Source organism: Zeugodacus cucurbitae, chromosome 5 (assembly GCF_028554725.1).
Source record: "Zeugodacus cucurbitae isolate PBARC_wt_2022May chromosome 5, idZeuCucr1.2, whole genome shotgun sequence".
NCBI classification, from domain to species: domain Eukaryota; kingdom Metazoa; phylum Arthropoda; class Insecta; order Diptera; family Tephritidae; genus Zeugodacus; species Zeugodacus cucurbitae.
In genome coordinates this window covers 57,470,430-57,489,674 of record NC_071670.1, presented here as the reverse complement: position 1 = coordinate 57,489,674, position 19,245 = coordinate 57,470,430, and the positions used below count along the sequence as shown (strand labels likewise).

The 19,245-nt window shown below is 36.6% G+C and overlaps 2 protein-coding genes across 3 annotated transcripts in view; both read left to right on the top strand.

Annotated features, from left to right (window-relative positions):
• The window catches only part of LOC105209111 (uncharacterized), a 244,326-nt gene that overhangs the window by 117,621 nt on the left and 107,460 nt on the right, over window positions 1-19,245 (top strand). The gene's annotated exons all lie outside the window — the stretch shown is intronic.
• The window catches only part of LOC128921983 (uncharacterized), a 48,244-nt gene continuing 39,856 nt past the window's right edge, over window positions 10,858-19,245 (top strand). The window contains exons 1-2 of one of the 2 annotated variants that reach the window (XM_054231098.1): window positions 10,858-11,409; window positions 16,294-16,454. In XM_054231098.1, the coding sequence (XP_054087073.1) occupies window positions 11,116-11,409; window positions 16,294-16,347 (348 nt within the window). In that variant the 5' untranslated portion in view covers window positions 10,858-11,115 and the 3' untranslated portion in view covers window positions 16,348-16,454. Of the gene's footprint in view, window positions 11,410-16,293; window positions 16,455-19,245 lie in introns of those variants that run through there. The other variant, XM_054231099.1, reaches the window with a different exon arrangement.

The window sequence follows — 19,245 nt, the reverse complement described above, 5'->3', positions numbered from 1 at the left end:
GCCTGAAGTGATTTTCAATAATTTTTATACTCTATGACCACACAGAACACAGGTAAACACGTTTCAATTCAAATAACAAGTTAAAAAATGAACAATAAAATTTAATTTAAATCAGTACAAATCTGCTTCGTGGAGAAAAAGTTTCACCGAAAACATATTTTCACAGCAACATTCACCATTTTTTAGCTACGGCGAAAGTGGTATAGATCTACACACAGCATAAAGGACAATAATCGAATTGGTTACCCATGACGTATACGTAACCTTGCCGAAGAACCGAGCTGTGCTTGCATCAGCTGTTTGAGAATAGGTTCGGTTTATAAGTTTCATTTGTAATTTTGATTTCATATATACACAATATGCATGACTATATGCAAGGATATGTTTCTATAGAAGAAGTGTCTTGCCAACAAAATTTTTAGTTTGTGTAGAGCTTCTTTTCAGTTTAATGTGTCATCAAATTTCAAAGCGAAAACTTGCAAGTGTGTATTATTTATTACTTGGATACATATTTTGAGAAAGGGGATATACAAAAACAAAAATTATTCATAATTAGTATTTTTGAATAGTGTTGTTAATTTTTTGTACATAATTTACGCTAGATACAATGATAAATTCGACTATCAATGGGCATATACAGGCACATACAGTGCGTATACATAACTTCCACTAATTAAAGCATGCGTTCTCCATTATACCACATCTGCAAAACACTCACGTTTCAGAAAAACAATATTAAATTAAACTGCTTTATAATTTTATAATTAATAACCGTATAAAATGCAGACAAAGAGTTACACTTGCTATGGAAAATATTAATTAAAATTGCTTACACAATTTAATAACTGATTAATTACTTAATACAATGCAATTACAGACATAAAACTGGGACATTACCCTGCTGTTTGATTTTTTAATAAACTTTTCATGAGACAATGATTTACTATTTCACGAATACAGAAATGCAATTATTTTTTGAACGCAAAATATTATATTAGCTATTATATTAACAGAAGAGGATTACGGCTGTTTGCATTTAAAAATATTTTCGAGGAGGCTACTAAGTGATTGAATTTAGTAATTTAATGTAATATAAAATAATAATTGATAATTAAAAGGGTTTCAGAAGACCTACAGTTTTTCAAGGTGAATATTATAAATAATAATTATCAGCTTAAGGGGTTGGAAAGGTATTGAGATCTTAAGACCAGTGCGCTCCTCTACAATGTACATTCATGCTTATCAATGGAATAATTATTCATATTTCCTATTTAAAGTAATGTTTATATTAGACTAACAGCCCTAGGTAACAGCACAATAATAAATAAATGCAAATAAACATCTCTATTAACACAACTGGAACACCTCATTTGCTTGTCAATAATACTCAGCTAAATTGGTTTTCCTTAAATAGATATCTACGCAAATACATTAGCGTTCGAACATACACAATTGTATACTTATAAGCAGAGCAAAGCACTTACATCTATGTTAACGTAACAGCCATATATACGATGGCCATATATTTTTAGAACATTTGCACATTTTTATCTCGCTATTACCTGCTTGAGCATTGACAATGTGAACTCATTGATTATGCAAATCCGGATTTTAATATGAATTAGTATATGGAAATTAGTGTAGGTTAGTACTTAAAATTCGCCATGCTATTTTTAATTAGTTTTTTTTATAAATTTTAAACTTTTTACGTATCTCTAATATAATAGCGTTCTTCTTCTTCTTGACTGGCGTAGACACCGCTTACGCGGTTATAGCCGAGTCCAAAACAGCGCGCCACGCATCTCTCCTTCTGGCAGTTTGGCGCCAATTGGTTATTCCAAGCGAAGCCAGGTCCCTCTCCACCTGGTCCTTCCATCGGAGTGGAGGTCTCCCTCTTCCTCTGCTTCCACCAGCGGGTACTGCATCGAATACTTTCAGAGCTGGAGCACTTTCATCCATTCGAACAACATGTCCTAGCCAGCGTAGCCGCTGTTTTTTTATTCGCTGGACTATGTCTATGTCGTCGAATAACACATACAGCTCATCGTTCCATCGTCTGCGGTATTCGCCGTTGCCAATTCTTAACGGACCATAAATCTTCCGCAAAACCTTTCTCTCGAAAACTCCTAGTGCCGTCTCATCGGATGTTGACATCGTCCACGCTTCTGCACCGTAAAGTAGGACGGGAATGATGAGAGACTCGTAGAGTTTGGTTTTTGTTCGTCGAGAGAGGACTTTACTTTTCAATTACCTACTTAGTCCATAGTAGCACCTGTTGGCAAGAGTGATTCTGCGTTGGATTTCCAGGCTGACATTGTTATTGCTGTTAATGCTGGTTCCCAGGTAGACGAAATTATCTACAACTTCAAAGTTATGACTGTCAACAGTGACGTGGGAGCCAAGACGCGAATGCGCTGACTGTTTGTTTGACGACAGGAGATATTTCGTCTTGTCCTCGTTCACCAACAGACCCATACGTTTCGCTTCCTTATCCAGTCTGGAGACTGTAGCTGTACACTCTTATAGAAGATTGTACCTTCTCTGTTTAGGTCTGCAGCTCCTATTATTTTCTCCAGCATCAGGTTAAAGAAATCACACGAGAGTGAGTCACCTTGTCTGAAACCTCGTCTGGTATCGAACGGCTCGGAGAGGTCCTTCCCGATCCTGACGGAGCTTTTGGTGTTGCTCAACGTCAGCTTACACAGCCGTATTAGTTTTGCGGAGATACCAAATTCAGACATCGCGGCATAAAGGCAGCTCCTTTTCGTGCTGTCGAAAGCAGCTTTAAAGTCGACAAAGAGATGGTGTGTGTCGATCCTATTTTCACGGGTCTTCTCCAAAATTTGGCGCATGGTGAATATCTGGTCCGTTGTTGATTTTCCAGGTCTAAAGCCACACTGATAAGGTCCAATCAGTTTGTTGACGGTGGGCTTTAGTCTTTCACACAATACGCTCGACAGAACCTTATACGCGATGTTGAGGAGGCTTATCCCACGGTAATTGGCGCAAATTGTGGGGTCTCCCTTTTTGTGTATTGGGCAGAGTACACTGAGATTCCAATCGTCAGGCATGCTTTCTTCCGACCATATTCTGCAAAGAAGCTGATGCAAGCACCTTATCAGCTCTTCGCCGCCGTATTTAAATAGCTCGGCCGGTAATCCATCGGCACCCGCCGCCTTATTGTTCTTCAAGAGGGTAATTGCTATTCGAATTTCTTCACGGTCGGGCAATGGAACATCTGCTCCATCGTCGTCGATTGGGGAATCGGGTTCGCCATCTCCTGGTGTTGTACTTTCACTGCCATTCAGCAGGCTGGAGAAGTGTTCCCTCCACAAACTCAGTATACTCTGGTCATCAATAACTAGATCACCTCTGGGGGTCCTACAGGAGTGCGCTCCGGTCTTGAAACCTTCAGTTAGTCGCCGGATCCTTTCGTAAAATTTTCGAGCATTACCCCTGTCGGCCAGCTTGTCAAGCTCTTCATACTCACGCATTTCGGCCTCTTTCTTTTTTTGTCTGCAAATGCGTCTCGCTTCCCTCTTCAGCTCTCGGTATCTTTCCCATCCCGCTCGTGTTGCGGTCGATCGCAACATTGCGAGGTAGGCAGTCTGTTTTCTCTCCACTGCGAGACGGCAAACCTCATCATACCAGCTGTTTTTTTGACTTTTCCGAAAACCAATGGTTTCGGTTGCAGCAGTACGTAAGGAGTTTGATATGCCGTCCCACAGCTCCCTTATACCGAGATGCTGATGAGTGCTCTCAGAGAGCAGGAGTGCAAGTCGAGTAGAAAATCGTTCGGCTGTCGGTTGTGATTGCAGCTTCTCGATGTCGAACCTTCCTTGTGTTTGTTGACGTGTACACTTTTCTACACAGAGGCGGGTGCGTATCTTAGCTGCTACAAGATAGTGGTCCGAGTCGATGTTGGGACCACGAAGCGTACGCACATCAAAAACACTGGAGACATGTCGTCCATCTATCACAACATGATCGATCTGGTTGCGAGTGATTCGATCCGGGGACAGCCAAGTAGCTTGATGGATTTTCTTATGCTGGAATCTAGTACTACAAACGACCATATTTCGGGCCCCGGCGAAGTCGATAAGCTTCAGACCGTTTGGTGATGTTTCGTCATGGAGGCTGAATTTTCCGACTGTTGTGCCAAAGACACCTTCTTTACCCACCCTAGCGTTGAAATCGCCAAGCACGATTTTGACATCGTGGCCGGGGCAGCGCTCATAGGTACGTTCTGGGCGCTCATAGAAGGTATCTTTGATCACTTCGTCCTTCTCTTCCGTCGGGGCGTGGGCGCAAATCAGCGATATGTTGAAGAACCTCGCTTTGATGCGGATTGTGGCTAGACGTTCATCCACCGGAGTGAATGCCAGGACTCGACGACGGAGTCTCTCTCCCACCACGAATCCCACACCGAATTTGCGCTCCTTTATATGGCCGCTGTAGTAGATGTCACAAGGATCCACCTTCTTCCGTCCTTGTCCCGTCCATCGCATTTCTTGGATTGCGGTGATGTCAGCCTTTACTCTTACGAGGACATCAACCAGCTGGGCAGAGGCACCTTCCCAATTAAGGGTCCGGACATTCCAGGTGCATGCCCTTAATTCGTAGTCCTTTAAACGTTTGCAGTTGTCGTCATCAAAATTGGGGTCTCTCATCCGAGGCTGTTTTTTCTTTTTCATTGGGGGGTGTTTTTATGTGGTGGGTCCCAAACCCTACTCACAACCGCATAGGCGGGTTTCGCCTTCTCACTTTAGCTCGCCTCCAAACGGATGTCTGTTGGCTACCCAGAGGATACTTGGTCTAAAACCGGAAGTCGTGAGCTGCTTGAGCCACATGTAAAAGAATCGTTCCTGGCCACTCCCAAGTGAATGACAGTCAGAAACTTTCCTCACTTACGTGAACTTCTACATATGACTCCATCCTCCAGCGTTATAGCGTCCATCCATCCAATAGCGTTATATGTGAAATTTATGTGGAGTAAAATAATGAATGTATTTTTACTTAAAAAAATAATGATCGCATTCCATATTCCTTTGATTTGAATGAGCGTGCCCAACTTATCATAAATTGTTCTAATAACTCAGATGTACTATGAATACTTCATATCCTACATTCTAACCTTCAACACCTCATCTTCGTGAAAAATACAAAATTGTATGAAGGAAAATTAAACCCTCTAAATATGTATGAGTATAAGATTTTCTAGCTGCATTATTTGACATTAATATTATTTTCAGCGCACATTCAAGAAACTAACTAATATAAGTTATGATGTGTAAATTTGTATATATATGAACATGCATGTGCGTGATGGTAAAAGTGATTCAACCTAATTGTGAGAAACCACATACCAAATAATCAAGAAACAAGCGCATAAGAAGTTCAATAGTTTTTTTTTCTTTATATTATTCCTCTTATACCATTTATTTCGTAAAGTGAGTGCTTGTCAGAAACGTCCGTCCATCATTTACACGCTCTCTTCTGTATGCTATTAGTTACGTATACGCAGTGGTCGTGCTGGCAAAAAAATTTCATGCTAGAAGGCTTGTACAATTGGATTTAAGATCAAATCCGATAGAGGAGTTGATAAAACCTTTTGTAAGAATAACAGCAAGACATCATGAGTATGACCGATTTTTAATATTTCCAGCATTTTCTTTTTTCTACACTTTTTCTTCTGGTTCCTGTTCAAATAGTTCCATTATGCATACTTTTTACTATTTACCAGCAACCACACTTAAGAACAGAATTATTTCAATAAGGAAATGTATCCCACTTTCGGTCCGAATTGAATATTTCTAGGGTTTCTTGGAGGCTAAATATATCGGATGTATTCGTGGTATGAGTATAAGAAATGCATGAGTATGCACTTAATGATTTTTAGGGTAAATAAGGGTGAAAACTATTACCCATAAACGCGTCATTTCCTATAATTAAATTATTATTTTTACATACATATGTATGTTAATACCGAAATATACACATATGCCAGTGAAAATATTCCCACCAAGTGTGGCAATGAAGATACTATCAAACTTTACTCGAGCCAAACTTACATAATAAAAGCAATTTCCGGAGTAAATTCGCAAAAGTCCACACATATATTTTCATAGAACCAAAAGCAGGTAAAACGCATGAGTACATACGAGGGCTGCTATATATATTTCTGGCCTAGGCAACACTATGTGTTGCCAGGTGCAATCTGACATTTCCATTGGAAAGTTTGACATTTTTTAGCATAACATCACTAAGACCGTTTTCTCATTTAATCGTGAATTGTTTTATTTACAGGGAATTAACAAATTCATCTCGGCCAAAAAATGGAATTAACTCGTGAACATTTTAATTTTATCACGACAAGAGTGCATCGATGAACTAAAATATTTGTTTGGCTATGAAGCACCATCCTATAGCACTGTGAAAAACTGGTACAACGAATTCAATCGTGGCCGATGCTAGCTCAAAGACGAATTCCGTGAAGGTCGTCCAAAAACGGCCGCTGCCAGAAAACATCGATGCCGTACGTGAACTGATAATGCAAGACCGTCATGTAACATACCTTCAGATAGAGGCATGCCTATGCATTTCTCCCACCAACATACATTCGATATTGCATGAACAGAATTTGACAATCGCTCAAAAAAAGGCTCAAAAAAAGTGCTTCGAAAATTGGTTTGAGCGCATGCAAAAGTGTATAAGTCTTGATGGAGAATATTTTGAAAAACAATAAACCCGTTTTCGTTGATAAATATTCCTATTTTCATTATTATGCCAGAAATATATATAGCAGCCCTCGTATTACAGACAAACAGCATGTTTAATGACAGACAACAACTCTGTAATGAATGAAGATGCGCTTGTGTTCGAGCGATGGAGCGTGAAGATAAAAGCATATATGCGTGTGTGACTTTTGCACACACTATCGCCTTCAATGAAGAACCGCAACTGTCTGAATCGGGATATTCACTAGGCGACCGGGATATTCTGTGGCAGCATAGCCAGAAGGTAACCGAATATTTCACCACTTTATCTGCGTGTTATGAACACTTGGCTGGCCACTAATTGCTATTTGGCAGAAACTGAATTCGCGACAAAAGCAAAAGCACTTGAAGATACAAACTCACTTGTGGATATTTAAATTTATCACACAACCATTCAACAAATATGTGGATACTACTTATAAGTGGAATTTTCTTGTTTTTAACTTCTTGTTATTTGGTATCAGTTTATATTGTACACCGGTTGGACAAACTACGGAACACATATGTATATAGATATTCTAAGTTTCCACTAAAGATTAGAATAAAGCTTTGCATCATGCGGTTATAAATCGTACAATTTTATACCTTAAACTAGACTTTTTTGTAGAAAACTAATCAACCATACCTCAGCATACTTCGGTTTTACCTGTTGAATCTGTTGAAACCCAATATATACATTGAATATTTTATTAAATGTTCTATACTTTAATTTCCACTCAAGTCTTCTACCACTAAATGAACAAACTTTACAAATGAATATCCATTTTTATACTATTCACAAAAGTCGAGTATGTATATAATTCTAAATATTTTAACAACTCGTAAAATCCATCGATTATATTTACTATACGAGTACATGTATCATTTAACTAACTAAAAGCTAACTCATTTTAGGTGCGCAAACAATTCGCATTGCAGTTAGCATAACTGTGAACTGAGTGAGGTGAAAAAGTTGCAATTTAAATAAAAATTTCCATTTTTCGAGGTAATAAAATTTCAGCAGCACCAAAGGTCACTTCATAATGCTTGGTTGCAATAATTAAGAGTTGTTGGTGCTCAGCACACAATTTACTTGCTACAATTATGTTAATGAGAGTGTATGCAGAAGTCCTTGTTCAGGATAATATATATTTGGGTATAATATATTACGGTGAAACTAGGTAAATACATATGGTAAGCTGCATACGACCGAATGTAACTAATTTATGCGTATTGCAACTCGCCACAGTGATGAATAATAAAATAGCTGCCTTAAATTTCAAGTAATTCAAGTCAAATAAAATTAAATGAATATATTTTGTGAATAGAGTGATAGAACGATCTTCCTATTTGTCAATACTATTTTGGGGTAGAATTGGTATTTTGCTTCAAAAAAGCCTCAGTCTCGATTTAGGGATCACTATGTATATGTAAGCAATTTGAATCCCAGTTCATTCGCAGAGTTCATAATGATATAAATCTGTACTTGGTCCAAAACGAAACCATCAACACTTGAGACAATTTCATTGAGATTTTTCACCTTATTCAAATAAAAGCACACAAAAATTTGAAAGAATTCACACAACACCGTTGATTGAAATAACAGAATTTCGGCCAAGTTTAAACTTATACCAATATTTGCCTAAGAAAATTCCGCAGTGGCAGGTGAGAAGCAACGCAATTTAAAGATGTGTACATAAAAAATATTTTAAGACCAAAATTTTTTGTCGCTTTCGGCGAATGTCGTCTACTTCTATTTATCTACACAACAATGCCAACAAAGAACATTAATAATGAATAACGGAATGTCAAAAGTACAGAATACATACATCCGTTGTAATATTTTTTTGTTTAATTTTAATGTAACTTATTCGAGACTACCGTTACTTGAGAGGCCTAAACAATCGCACAAAAGAATAAAAATATGAATAGTCTAAAATATTATTGCTGTATTTTCAATCATATGCAGACTCAAATTATACCCTCCTAGTATTAAAACCAAAGCCTTAAAGTGCGAGTTATGAATTCATCTCATTTTCATTCATCGGTATTTAAGTACCTACTTTTCAACCCTGCTTTTCAAATTATCGGTTTTTACGTTTAGCAAGCCTGTTCTAGTTTAATTTATTTTTGATATCCTGCTGTTCCTTTTGCAGTTTTCTGCTTTTACAACATTTCTGCTTTTACAAAATGTGTCACGTGCTAAAATTGGGAAAATAAAGCTAGGGACACAGTGCATAGTAAATTTGAAGCGTTAAGTAAATTTTATATTGTACATAGTTCATTATCAGGCTCTATAACATTCGTGAAATATATAATATTATCTAAGCAAGTCTGTTAAGAACACTTACAAATCTCAAAAATCATATTTTAAGGAAAAACTCAAATGTCTTAAACCCCTACTGATCTAAAATCTTAAATAAGATCCTGTTCGATTAAAATTAGTTTTAGTTTAGAAAATTTTTTTATAAAGTATTACTGAGGAAGCCATTATGGAGTACTAAATATACGCAAATTTTCAAACGTCAAATGCGCCTACATGCAAATCCTCTCCTGTACAATGAAACCACAAATTCATGTTTTGTTATTAGAGAGCCTCAAACAAAAACTAATGAGAAAGCAAAAAGCGCAGCTGTCATCCGACAATACTCGCACAATGAAGGAGGCCAAATAACTGGAATTGTTGAAATTATTACATCGAAATGACAGCTGAGCTTAACAGATGAAGACAATGAGGCAGCAAACAATTAAATTAACACCCGCTTATGTGTAAAACTCGTAAAATGTCAATCATTTTCACTCAAATGTACGTCAACAGCTGCCACTAAAAATCGCATTAAAATGCGCAGATTGTTCTATTTGTGATATGAGGGAAAGCAGAATCAACAATTTAATTAGTCCAAATGATGCATTCATTATTCCCTCTTCACTGTTATCAAGCAAATCAATATTGTGTATTATATTGACATAGATCGGGAATATCTAATCTTAAAACGACATTTTAATAGAATCCTTCATTTGTTGAATTAACTATACCACTATGTACATATATCCATATATTCGGTACAAACTTCAATCGAATAACTGAAATCATTGTGATTGAAAATTATAATAATAGGTATATGGGAGCTAGGACGAAGTTATGACCCGATTTTACCAATTTTTTGTACAGAGACACATAATTAGAAGACAAAATTCCCTCTGAACTTCTTGAACATTTTAAGACATTTTCCGACATTTTCGTTAAATTATCCATTGGCATTGAGGTCCTCATTTTCGATATTTGGGGTCTTGAAAAGTTATAGTTCGATTTCGAAAATTTTTAAATGAGTGATGCCACATCTTAAATGCAGTATTTGTGTAATTTGTTCCGAAATCTTCATTGGTCCCTGATTTGATGTGATGTATATATTAAATAAAAACGTATACTGAAATCGGAATTCCAACTATTTGTTTTAAAAAATCCTTCAAAAGATCGCAATCCATGGAAGCTTTTTATTTAATACGAATGATGGGATCAAATCATTCTCCCACTCCCAACCATGTGGGTCTCGTTTTTTTTTTTAAGATTTAACTTTGTGATTCCTGGATACAATCAAACTCATATGAACTGAGGCACTTTTTCAGCAGTACTAATCCTTAGATTCGAATTATTTGAAACCACTAAAAACAACATGGTGTCCCACCCTAACTAACCAACAGTCCGTCCATCCGTTGTAGAACTTTAATCAAAATAATTGAAAACAGTTAAGCAAGCTAAGGGGATTTTACTGTCCCGACCACCATCTCGATGAGTCTAGACTATCTGTATGGCAAAATGTACTCTATACTGCTTACTTGGAACGATTTATTTTTAATCGCTTTTAACGAATATGGTGTTTATTACCTCCTTCAAAATCCAAAATCATCGAAATTAATTTTTATCGCTTATATCAATATTTAATTACGTGCGAATTTAACTGACGCAGCAGCAAAAAGTAAAAGTATATTTATAACATATTTTCATAGATTAATTTCACTGATTACATGATTCTTTACGCCGCTACCGAAGATTAATTTTGTTTATCTTTTCTCCCACGTCTTTTTCTCTACGCAGCTAAATATAATTGGATAATAAATACCAAAGGAAAATCCGCACTTCACACATTCTCTCGCAATTTGTCGCAATTATCAATTCTGGTCACAGTGCCGACCCGACGGCAAACCCTCTTACCGCTACGCACCCTAAGGAATGCAAACAAAGCGCCACCAAATACGAAAGTAACCGAAATATGCTGCACAATCAGAGCGTCGCGCCCACACTGAGTCCGACGGCGCCCGTTATGGTCGCTTTGACGACACATTCGTTGTGCGCCCAACAATGGCGGTGTTGCCGGGACTTTGCCCGCCCAATTGGACCAACAACAACACTATCGACTGCATTAACGCGACTATGGACAATGCAGTGGGCATTGGGGGCACAAGCGCTAGCTTCACCGGATTCCCTGGACAAGACGGTGCAGTGATGGGTTACGATGGGAATTACTCGTTGCCGCGGAATGGTTTATTTGAATTCGAAATGGACCCATTAGAACGCGTTGTATCACAATTGTGCCCGTGTTTTTCGGCATCATCGGACTTGCGGGCCTGCTGGGATATGCGCTCGTCATTTTGGGTGAGTAAAGTAATGAAAATCTAATATGTATTGGATACAATACCATATTTGCGAAATGAGTATTTATTGAGTACATTTGTTTGTGTTGATTATGGATAACTGACCTCACAGACACTAAACTTTGTGTGGACATACATACATATGTATATTTGCATATTAAACAAATGAGTGTAAACAGTGGGTGTGTGAGATAACTGCTTAATGGTTTTGCGGTTACAGGCAGACCATTTGGGGGATAAACAATTGTACCAAATCCAATATATAGAGAAAGCAATATCTCTTATGAAAAATACTCGCATCTTAAAGAGGAAATTAAAAAACTTTCTGAATTGAAACAAAAAATCAGTATTTAGTATGCATTTAATTTCTTCCGCTCGCTCAGCAGACCAGGTCGCCAACAAAGTCAAACATAATGAATGAATGAATGTTGCCGTATAACAGGTGAAATGAGAAAACACTGTCGCTTACGTTAAACACAGGTGAAAAGTGTTACAAAAGTGTTCAGGCGTGTGCGAACGTGCCGACGTTGAGTGCTCTTGAGATGTAGGACCTACACGAACTCATATAAACACTACGGCTTGCACGACTATCACTATCTATAGTATACTTAGAGGCACATGCTGCTTGGACACTTGAATAGGTTTGTAAAGTATGGTGTCAGGCCCAACTGCTGAGTACCCAAGTTATTTTGGTGGCAAGTGGGAAGCCAAGGTCACTCAGTAATAGTTTTTTTCTCTTTGCCATTTTCTTTCTGTCGCAAACCACTCCATCCGCCACTGACTATTATGTCTTGAACTTGCATGTAAAATGGTATATCGACTAGCTTGCTTACGCTTCTCACTAATTTTTATTCGATTCAGGGATTTCTTTTGTTATCGTTGCTTTTATTTTCAGATTTTCTTAGGTTCCTAATATTCTCCTATCCTCACACCACTAGACCACTGAATCTAAGATGGATTTCAGGCCACAAACAACACTTGCACCCAACATATATGTAGGGTTGTGTCACCGGGAAGATGTGTACTCTTGCTAATAAAAACTAGGGTTTACAGTATGGACAACTAAAAAGCGACTATACTCGTACACTACTAAGTTCAATGAAAATTTCAAACACATAAGAATACTCTAATCTACTTCTAATAACAATTATGTAAACGGCGAGCCGGAAACCAAACATAGTAAGGTAGAGAGCAGATTCACTATAGTCAAGAGAATCTAGGAGAGCCACTGAGAGCCTGAGAGAGTATCTGCTGAGTGTTGGGGAAAACCAATGAGTAACCGAAGAGACAAAGGGATCGTTGAGATACACAAAGAACAGTTGAGAAATATAAATAATCGGGAAGTCAGACTCAGTCAGAAATGCTGAAAAATAAAACTGTAACAGCTGAGAAAAGCTTATAGAGCCCGATAAAACACAAATGATTCTGAACAAATAGTATTTAATTAGCACCGGTAAAAGTTATTCAGAGCCTCAGAAAGTCAGTCAAAGTCCGGAAGAGGTGGGTCAAATAAGAGACGCGGATAGAAGGTGAGAGACACAGAGAGCCACTGAAAAATATGTTGGTTAAATGGAATCTGTGTGTGCTATATCGCCAGTGAGTCTATTTTAATTAGTAATTGTAAGGATACTATTTTCCTTGCAGACACTGTATGCACATGTGCTATTGTCCGACACGCCCCTACTCATATGTATTTTATATTGTTAAAATGAAACAACATTTTGGTGCGGCACTTGTTTCCACACCCACAACTGTCCACTTGCATTCTTGCCGTTTCTGCTGATGTGACAATTACAACGAGAGACTCACTCACCTTGACACAGTTGGTGACACATACACTTCATGTAATACAAGTGTCCTTAGTAAGTAGAAACACATGTTGAAGGTTCTAACCATGTGACGAGAAGTTGCTTTAACTTAAATGACTTAAAAGTTTGTTTTCTTTCTATTTCGGTTTAGCTAAGTTTGTCAAAAAAAAGTATACAAGGGTAATTGCGTGTCGCACTACCGGAAAACCGAAGAGTTGTAAGAGTATACTTTAATTCATATATATTTCATCATATACCTAAATAGATGATATATATAATCGTATGTATTTTGTATATTATATATACTCGTACATGCATTAATTTGTTTACCTGCAACGGCAGATCTTGTAGATTTGTTAACCGCAACTTTGACATGGCTTAGCTTGTTTTGCACTCATGTCTTTTTTATGAGTCCTAGATTCGCAAACATATACAATTTGTACATTTGTGCCATCCGATATTTGCGTAAGAGCTAACAGCAAAACAAACGAGTTTAAACTCGTGGCAAAACTTGGTTAAATCCAGTGTGTTTGTGTGACAATGTTGGAGGGTAGGTCAGGTAAGCACAAATAAGCCCAAAAACAAACCGTCATCGGAAAAATAAGCTTCAAAGTAAATATTTCATTCGCTTTAAGTACCCTTGAAAAAGCGACAGATTTGTCAAGCCCTACACTCAATGTAGCATTTTTTAGGGGCTACGCAGGAAAAGTGCTGGTAAAAGTAAAAAAGTAAAATATTTTTATTTGGCACTTGAATTGTTATTTCTATTAAATCTTAACGTACATAGTTCAGTTCTAACAATTACTTCTTAAGCCAAATCGATATCAAAAGCATGGCTTGTTCCTTGCTAATGTATTCAACTCTCTGAGAGCCAAGCGATCTTTTGATCGATATTTTATTCACACTCAATTATAGATACATTTATTTACCACACAAAGACATCAAATAACACAAGTTTACAAATTCAGGTCAACTTTTGGATCTGAGCAGATAAGAACGATCCTTAACTATATTTGATATGCTGAATTCGAATATGCATTTAGTTTCTTAAGATTGATTCTAGTTTCCGAGTTCTCGCATGAAAGCACCATTGTGCTATACATAAGTGATTAGAGCAAATAAAAATGCAGAGACAGTGTTGCAAAGTTGATTCAAAGTGTTTTTGTTACGTTTGTGGTAGTTATATGATTAAAAAAAATAATAATAACAAATGCGCTCTAGGATGCGTATCTGCACTACTTTGGTTTCAGAGTAGCAGACACTCAAAGTCATGGATACCGAAATTTATTTGTAACGCATGCAAAACAAAGCTGTATAAGTGGTCATTGAGAGAACGTGAGTACTTTTCCTTTCAATGCCAGCGCTCTCGAGAGAACCTAAAAACCATGTAGATGATTGCTACTTTCGTTTGATGAAAATTAAGGACATCTTTTCAAAATATCGTTTACCACTTTCTTGGTAATCACAAATCCCCTAATTTTAAGGAAATTATTGGCGATATGTTGCAAAATTATCGAAAGATTAGAGCTAGAATGTCTCTAAAGATCCATTTTCTGCATTCCCATCTCGATTTTTTTCCCGAAAACTTGGGTGATACGAGCGACGAACAAGGAGAACGGCTACACCAAGATCTAGCCAACATTGAAAGAAGATACCAAGGATTTTGGGATGAAGGCATGATGAGCGACTACTGTTGGACTCTAATACGTAAAACAGATACTAAACAATACAAAAGGCAAAGTTCCACCAATCTTCATTTCTGATATGTTACTTTTAAGTTAATAAAATAATATTATTTGACAAAAATCATAAAAAATTAAATTCTTGATTATTTCAAAAACTAGAATCAATCTTAAAAAACGAAATGAAGATTCGGATTCAGTGTCATCAATTGTCATAGAAACCACTTTTGGTTGCCCAGATCCAAAACCGTGTATACTTGTGTAATTATTTACCACATTTTCACTAAGCATTGTACTTTCTCATTTCACAATTTTAAATTGAACACAACACCACTTTTCAATAATTATTCGCACATAATAACAATTTTCTCACTCCACTGCAGAGCACTGCACCGAAAGCACTGATTTTTCGCTCGACTCCACTTGTTTACATTCATTTGATACGAATAACGGCCGCCTTCGCTGTTTATCTTATCATGTCGCTGCATGCTTATTGTGGGTGCTGTTGGTGTTGTGCATGCTGAGGTGAGCAAGTCGAAGTGTAAACACGTGGAAATATCAACTCATAATCCTGCATGGGCAGGCAGGTGAATATGAGTAAATTGTAGGTAAATAATTACTAGTTTTTTTTAATTTGAATAGGCAAATCTGTTTTAAATAATAGTGAATATTTAATTTCAATAAAATATTTTTGTAAACAAAGAAGAGCAACTTTAGGAAACATCGCTACGCCTGCTTGCGAATACTATATTGTCTAGAATATGAATATTCGTATTTTTGTATGTTATTCAATAAAATTTTATAAATATACAGTAGCTAAGTAGTGAAAGTAGATACTATATTACAAATAAATATCTTTACTCCACTGGATACTTTAACTACCTTATGTTCTGTTGCAAAAAAAATGTTTTGAGTATTTGCCACTTAATTGAGGACATTTGCAGAGATACTGATGCCACTCGTAAGCAGATGTATATATTAAGCTGTATTTATTGTGTGAATTGAGCTTACTGGAAGCTTCGTTGCATTATTTACCAACTTGTTGTGCTGCTGGCGCACTTCACAGAAAACCTGTAAATAACTGTGTAGCATTGAAGCGAAGTAAAGTATAATAAATATATTATAAACATGTAAGATTCGTAGTGTGCAGTGGTTGGTGCTTACTCCTTTTAACACAAAAATTATTTATGGTCGACCAGAAACAATCACTCCGTTGCAAGTGATCAAAATACTTCATGCACACATGCAGTTCTACGTAGATTACTGCTATTCAGATACTTGTGCGAAAACCCCAGGAGTCAGGCGAAAAGTATTGTAAATATGTATATGATTCTTAGATGCAACAGAACTATGCATTTACTAGTCTAACAAACAAATTACTATTCACATTTGCAGGTATCATTCACATATGCATTTATCTTCAAATTCTGTTTAAAGAAAGCAGTATAAAGAAAAGAAGGGATTATTTTCTAACAATGCGAGATCCGCAAAATTATTCGGACACTTGAAGCAATCTGGAAATGATGTCTTTGGGACCCATAAATATGAAACTTAAAAATATGGTAAGCGAAATACTGAGAAAAGTCTTGAAATAATAAAATGAAAAGCTTTTTATATCTACCATATGGAGAAATGACAGGAAACTACTTACACGAATTCTAATGAGAACATATGTACATGTTGAGTTAATATACATAGATAACATACATTCAATATGTGTATATGTAGAAATATGTATGTATATAAACTATATTAACCCCAAACACTGCTCAAACACTCCCATGGGTGTTACCTAAAAATTATTCTATTAGCCCAAGGCTAAAAGCAGAAATTCCAACACAAAAGAGCAAAAAGCTTAAAATAATTTATTTTCATCGGACATTGTACATTGTTTGTGTCGAACAATGTTGTTATTGTTTATATAACGAGACCACTTGGCAGAAGGCCGCGCCTATTGCGCGTAGTTTATAGGAAGCAAACAATAACACGCATAATACGCAATAAATGAGCGGCGGATTGTTAGTATCATAAAACACCCATAAATGTAGGACCAAAATAATTCTAACTTTATTGACATATTTAAGTCACTGAAACTACATACATGCTTTGTTGGTCTAAGCTAGGTCCTGTTTTGACTGAATATATGTAAGTTGAAAAACAAAGCTAAGCAGTTAACGAACTCCAAAATACTTAACCACTTTAAAAGCATGGAAGCTGCTGCGTAAATTCCGAAAGACAGTCAAGCACACAGAGACATGTATGTACTCTATCACACTTAAGTGGCGCGTGAAAGGTATTTAATACGATTTTTATTGACGAGTTTGTCGTTGAGGTTCCATTATATTTTGTACAATAAACATCTTTAATATAATACTTTTTTGGTGTAAAGGAGCATCTTCTCAATAAATTACTGAATGCTATAATAATGGTGAAGTGACGTGAATTGAAAAGAATTTAAAGGAGTTTTACTTCTAAAATATTATATTGCTAACATTCGCTACATATTTGCCTTACACTTATCTGATAGTTGTCAACAATACTTATTCGCTGCTGCAAATTACCTCTGACAGATGACCACTAGGCGTATACGTAACATTATTAAACATAATCTGAAAGGATAAAAACAATAGAACACTAGCAAAAGATAATGGTTAAGAAATGAAATATTAAGCGTTTAATATTAACAGAACCATAAAACAAAAAGTAAAAAAGTAAAATAAGTGATAACCAGAGATGGCCACCCAAAGGCGATGAAAGTGAAAGTTAAGCCCTCAATCAAATGAAAGAACGAAATAAGGTTCGTAAAGAAAGTAATAAGGTGACCGCAATTGCCACAAGTGAAGAAAGTTTTCGTGGTGTTATGCAAAAGATTAAAAACTGTTGCAGAACTCAACCATTATATGAACTGAACACTGTTCAAACAGCAAAAAAAAAAACTGCAATTATAAGTTGGGCTGACTGTATTTCACTTAACAAAACCCTAAAGATAGGGTAAGGACAGTAAATAAAGTAAGTAAGTAAGTAATAATGGGAAGAGTTACTAACTGAGCACGTTATTTAGAAATATATTTTTTGGATTAATATGACACTCTATTAAAATGTAACTGCTTGTATTGAATGTAAACCAGCTGGTGAATGTGGGAATATTGATACCCCTAACTGAGCTCAGCTACAGTCCCTCCGGTGGTTGTATGCTTTGCTCTAATATCTCACAATCTTTAAATGTATAAACATATACAGAGGTAGTCAAAATTATTTACACATCGGACGTTTTTTTACAAGTTTCACACAAAAAGCTTTCGCTTGTTGTTGTTGTTGTCGCAGTGTAACAAAATGATATGTTGTTGTAAACCTTGATCTATTCCCGAGCGAATGAAGTCGGTTTGGCAAGAATAGCTAGAAATATGGCGGAGAAATAAGTAAGTGAACTGAAGACTCGCAGTAGTCAAAAGTCCTTGGATTTGGTTTAAGCAAGAGTAGTAATTGGATTCTATTGTATTCATAACCACCAAACTCAGTCTTAATATATAAAAATTGGTAAATAAAATGTCGAAAACAAAGGAATTATCGATTATAACTAGATTGGAGACTGTTACTAAGTTAATGACTCGGGTTTCGGCTTCGGAGTTAGTAAAACTTTATAGAATATAAAGGAATGCTGTTTATAATGTTATTAAAAAGAGGGACACGAAATATTACAAGGGTAATTTAAAGATAACTGGGCGGAAACCTGTGATAACTCAAAGATAATGTAGAAGATTAGTAGGAACTGTCATACAAAATCCTACAATTAGTCCTGTTAATATTGCAGCAGAATCGAATCAGCATTTTCCATGAACAGTCAATGATGTTACACTGTTAAGGCCATTTAAAAACACCTACGTTGTGCTTAAAGTTGACCACTTCCGAAACCATGAAAGCTTTATTTCCGAAACTAAAAAAGCGATATGCCTCTCATTTGCCATTGAGTGCATCCTAAAGCCTGTCGTGGGTAGATAAAGCTAAATTTTAGTTCCAGGGCTTCTTTAGTAAACGCTTTATGCATTTACCACGTGAAAAGAAGAATAATGCAGTTTAGACGCTAAATAGAGTCGGGAGTGACATTATGATTTTTTGAGGAAATTTTTCTTACTTCTGTTTCGGAGATTTGGTACTAATTTAGGGACCCTAAATCATCCGGATATATCAGAATTCACATGACCATGCCATTGTAGTGGTCCGTCGGCCTTTTCCAACTATTGACTACATTTTACAACAGGACAATGCTCCATTTCATGAAGGATCTTTACCTTCAAAAGTTTTAAATGAAGCAAATCAAGTTGACCTCCGCACAGCCCTGACCAAAAC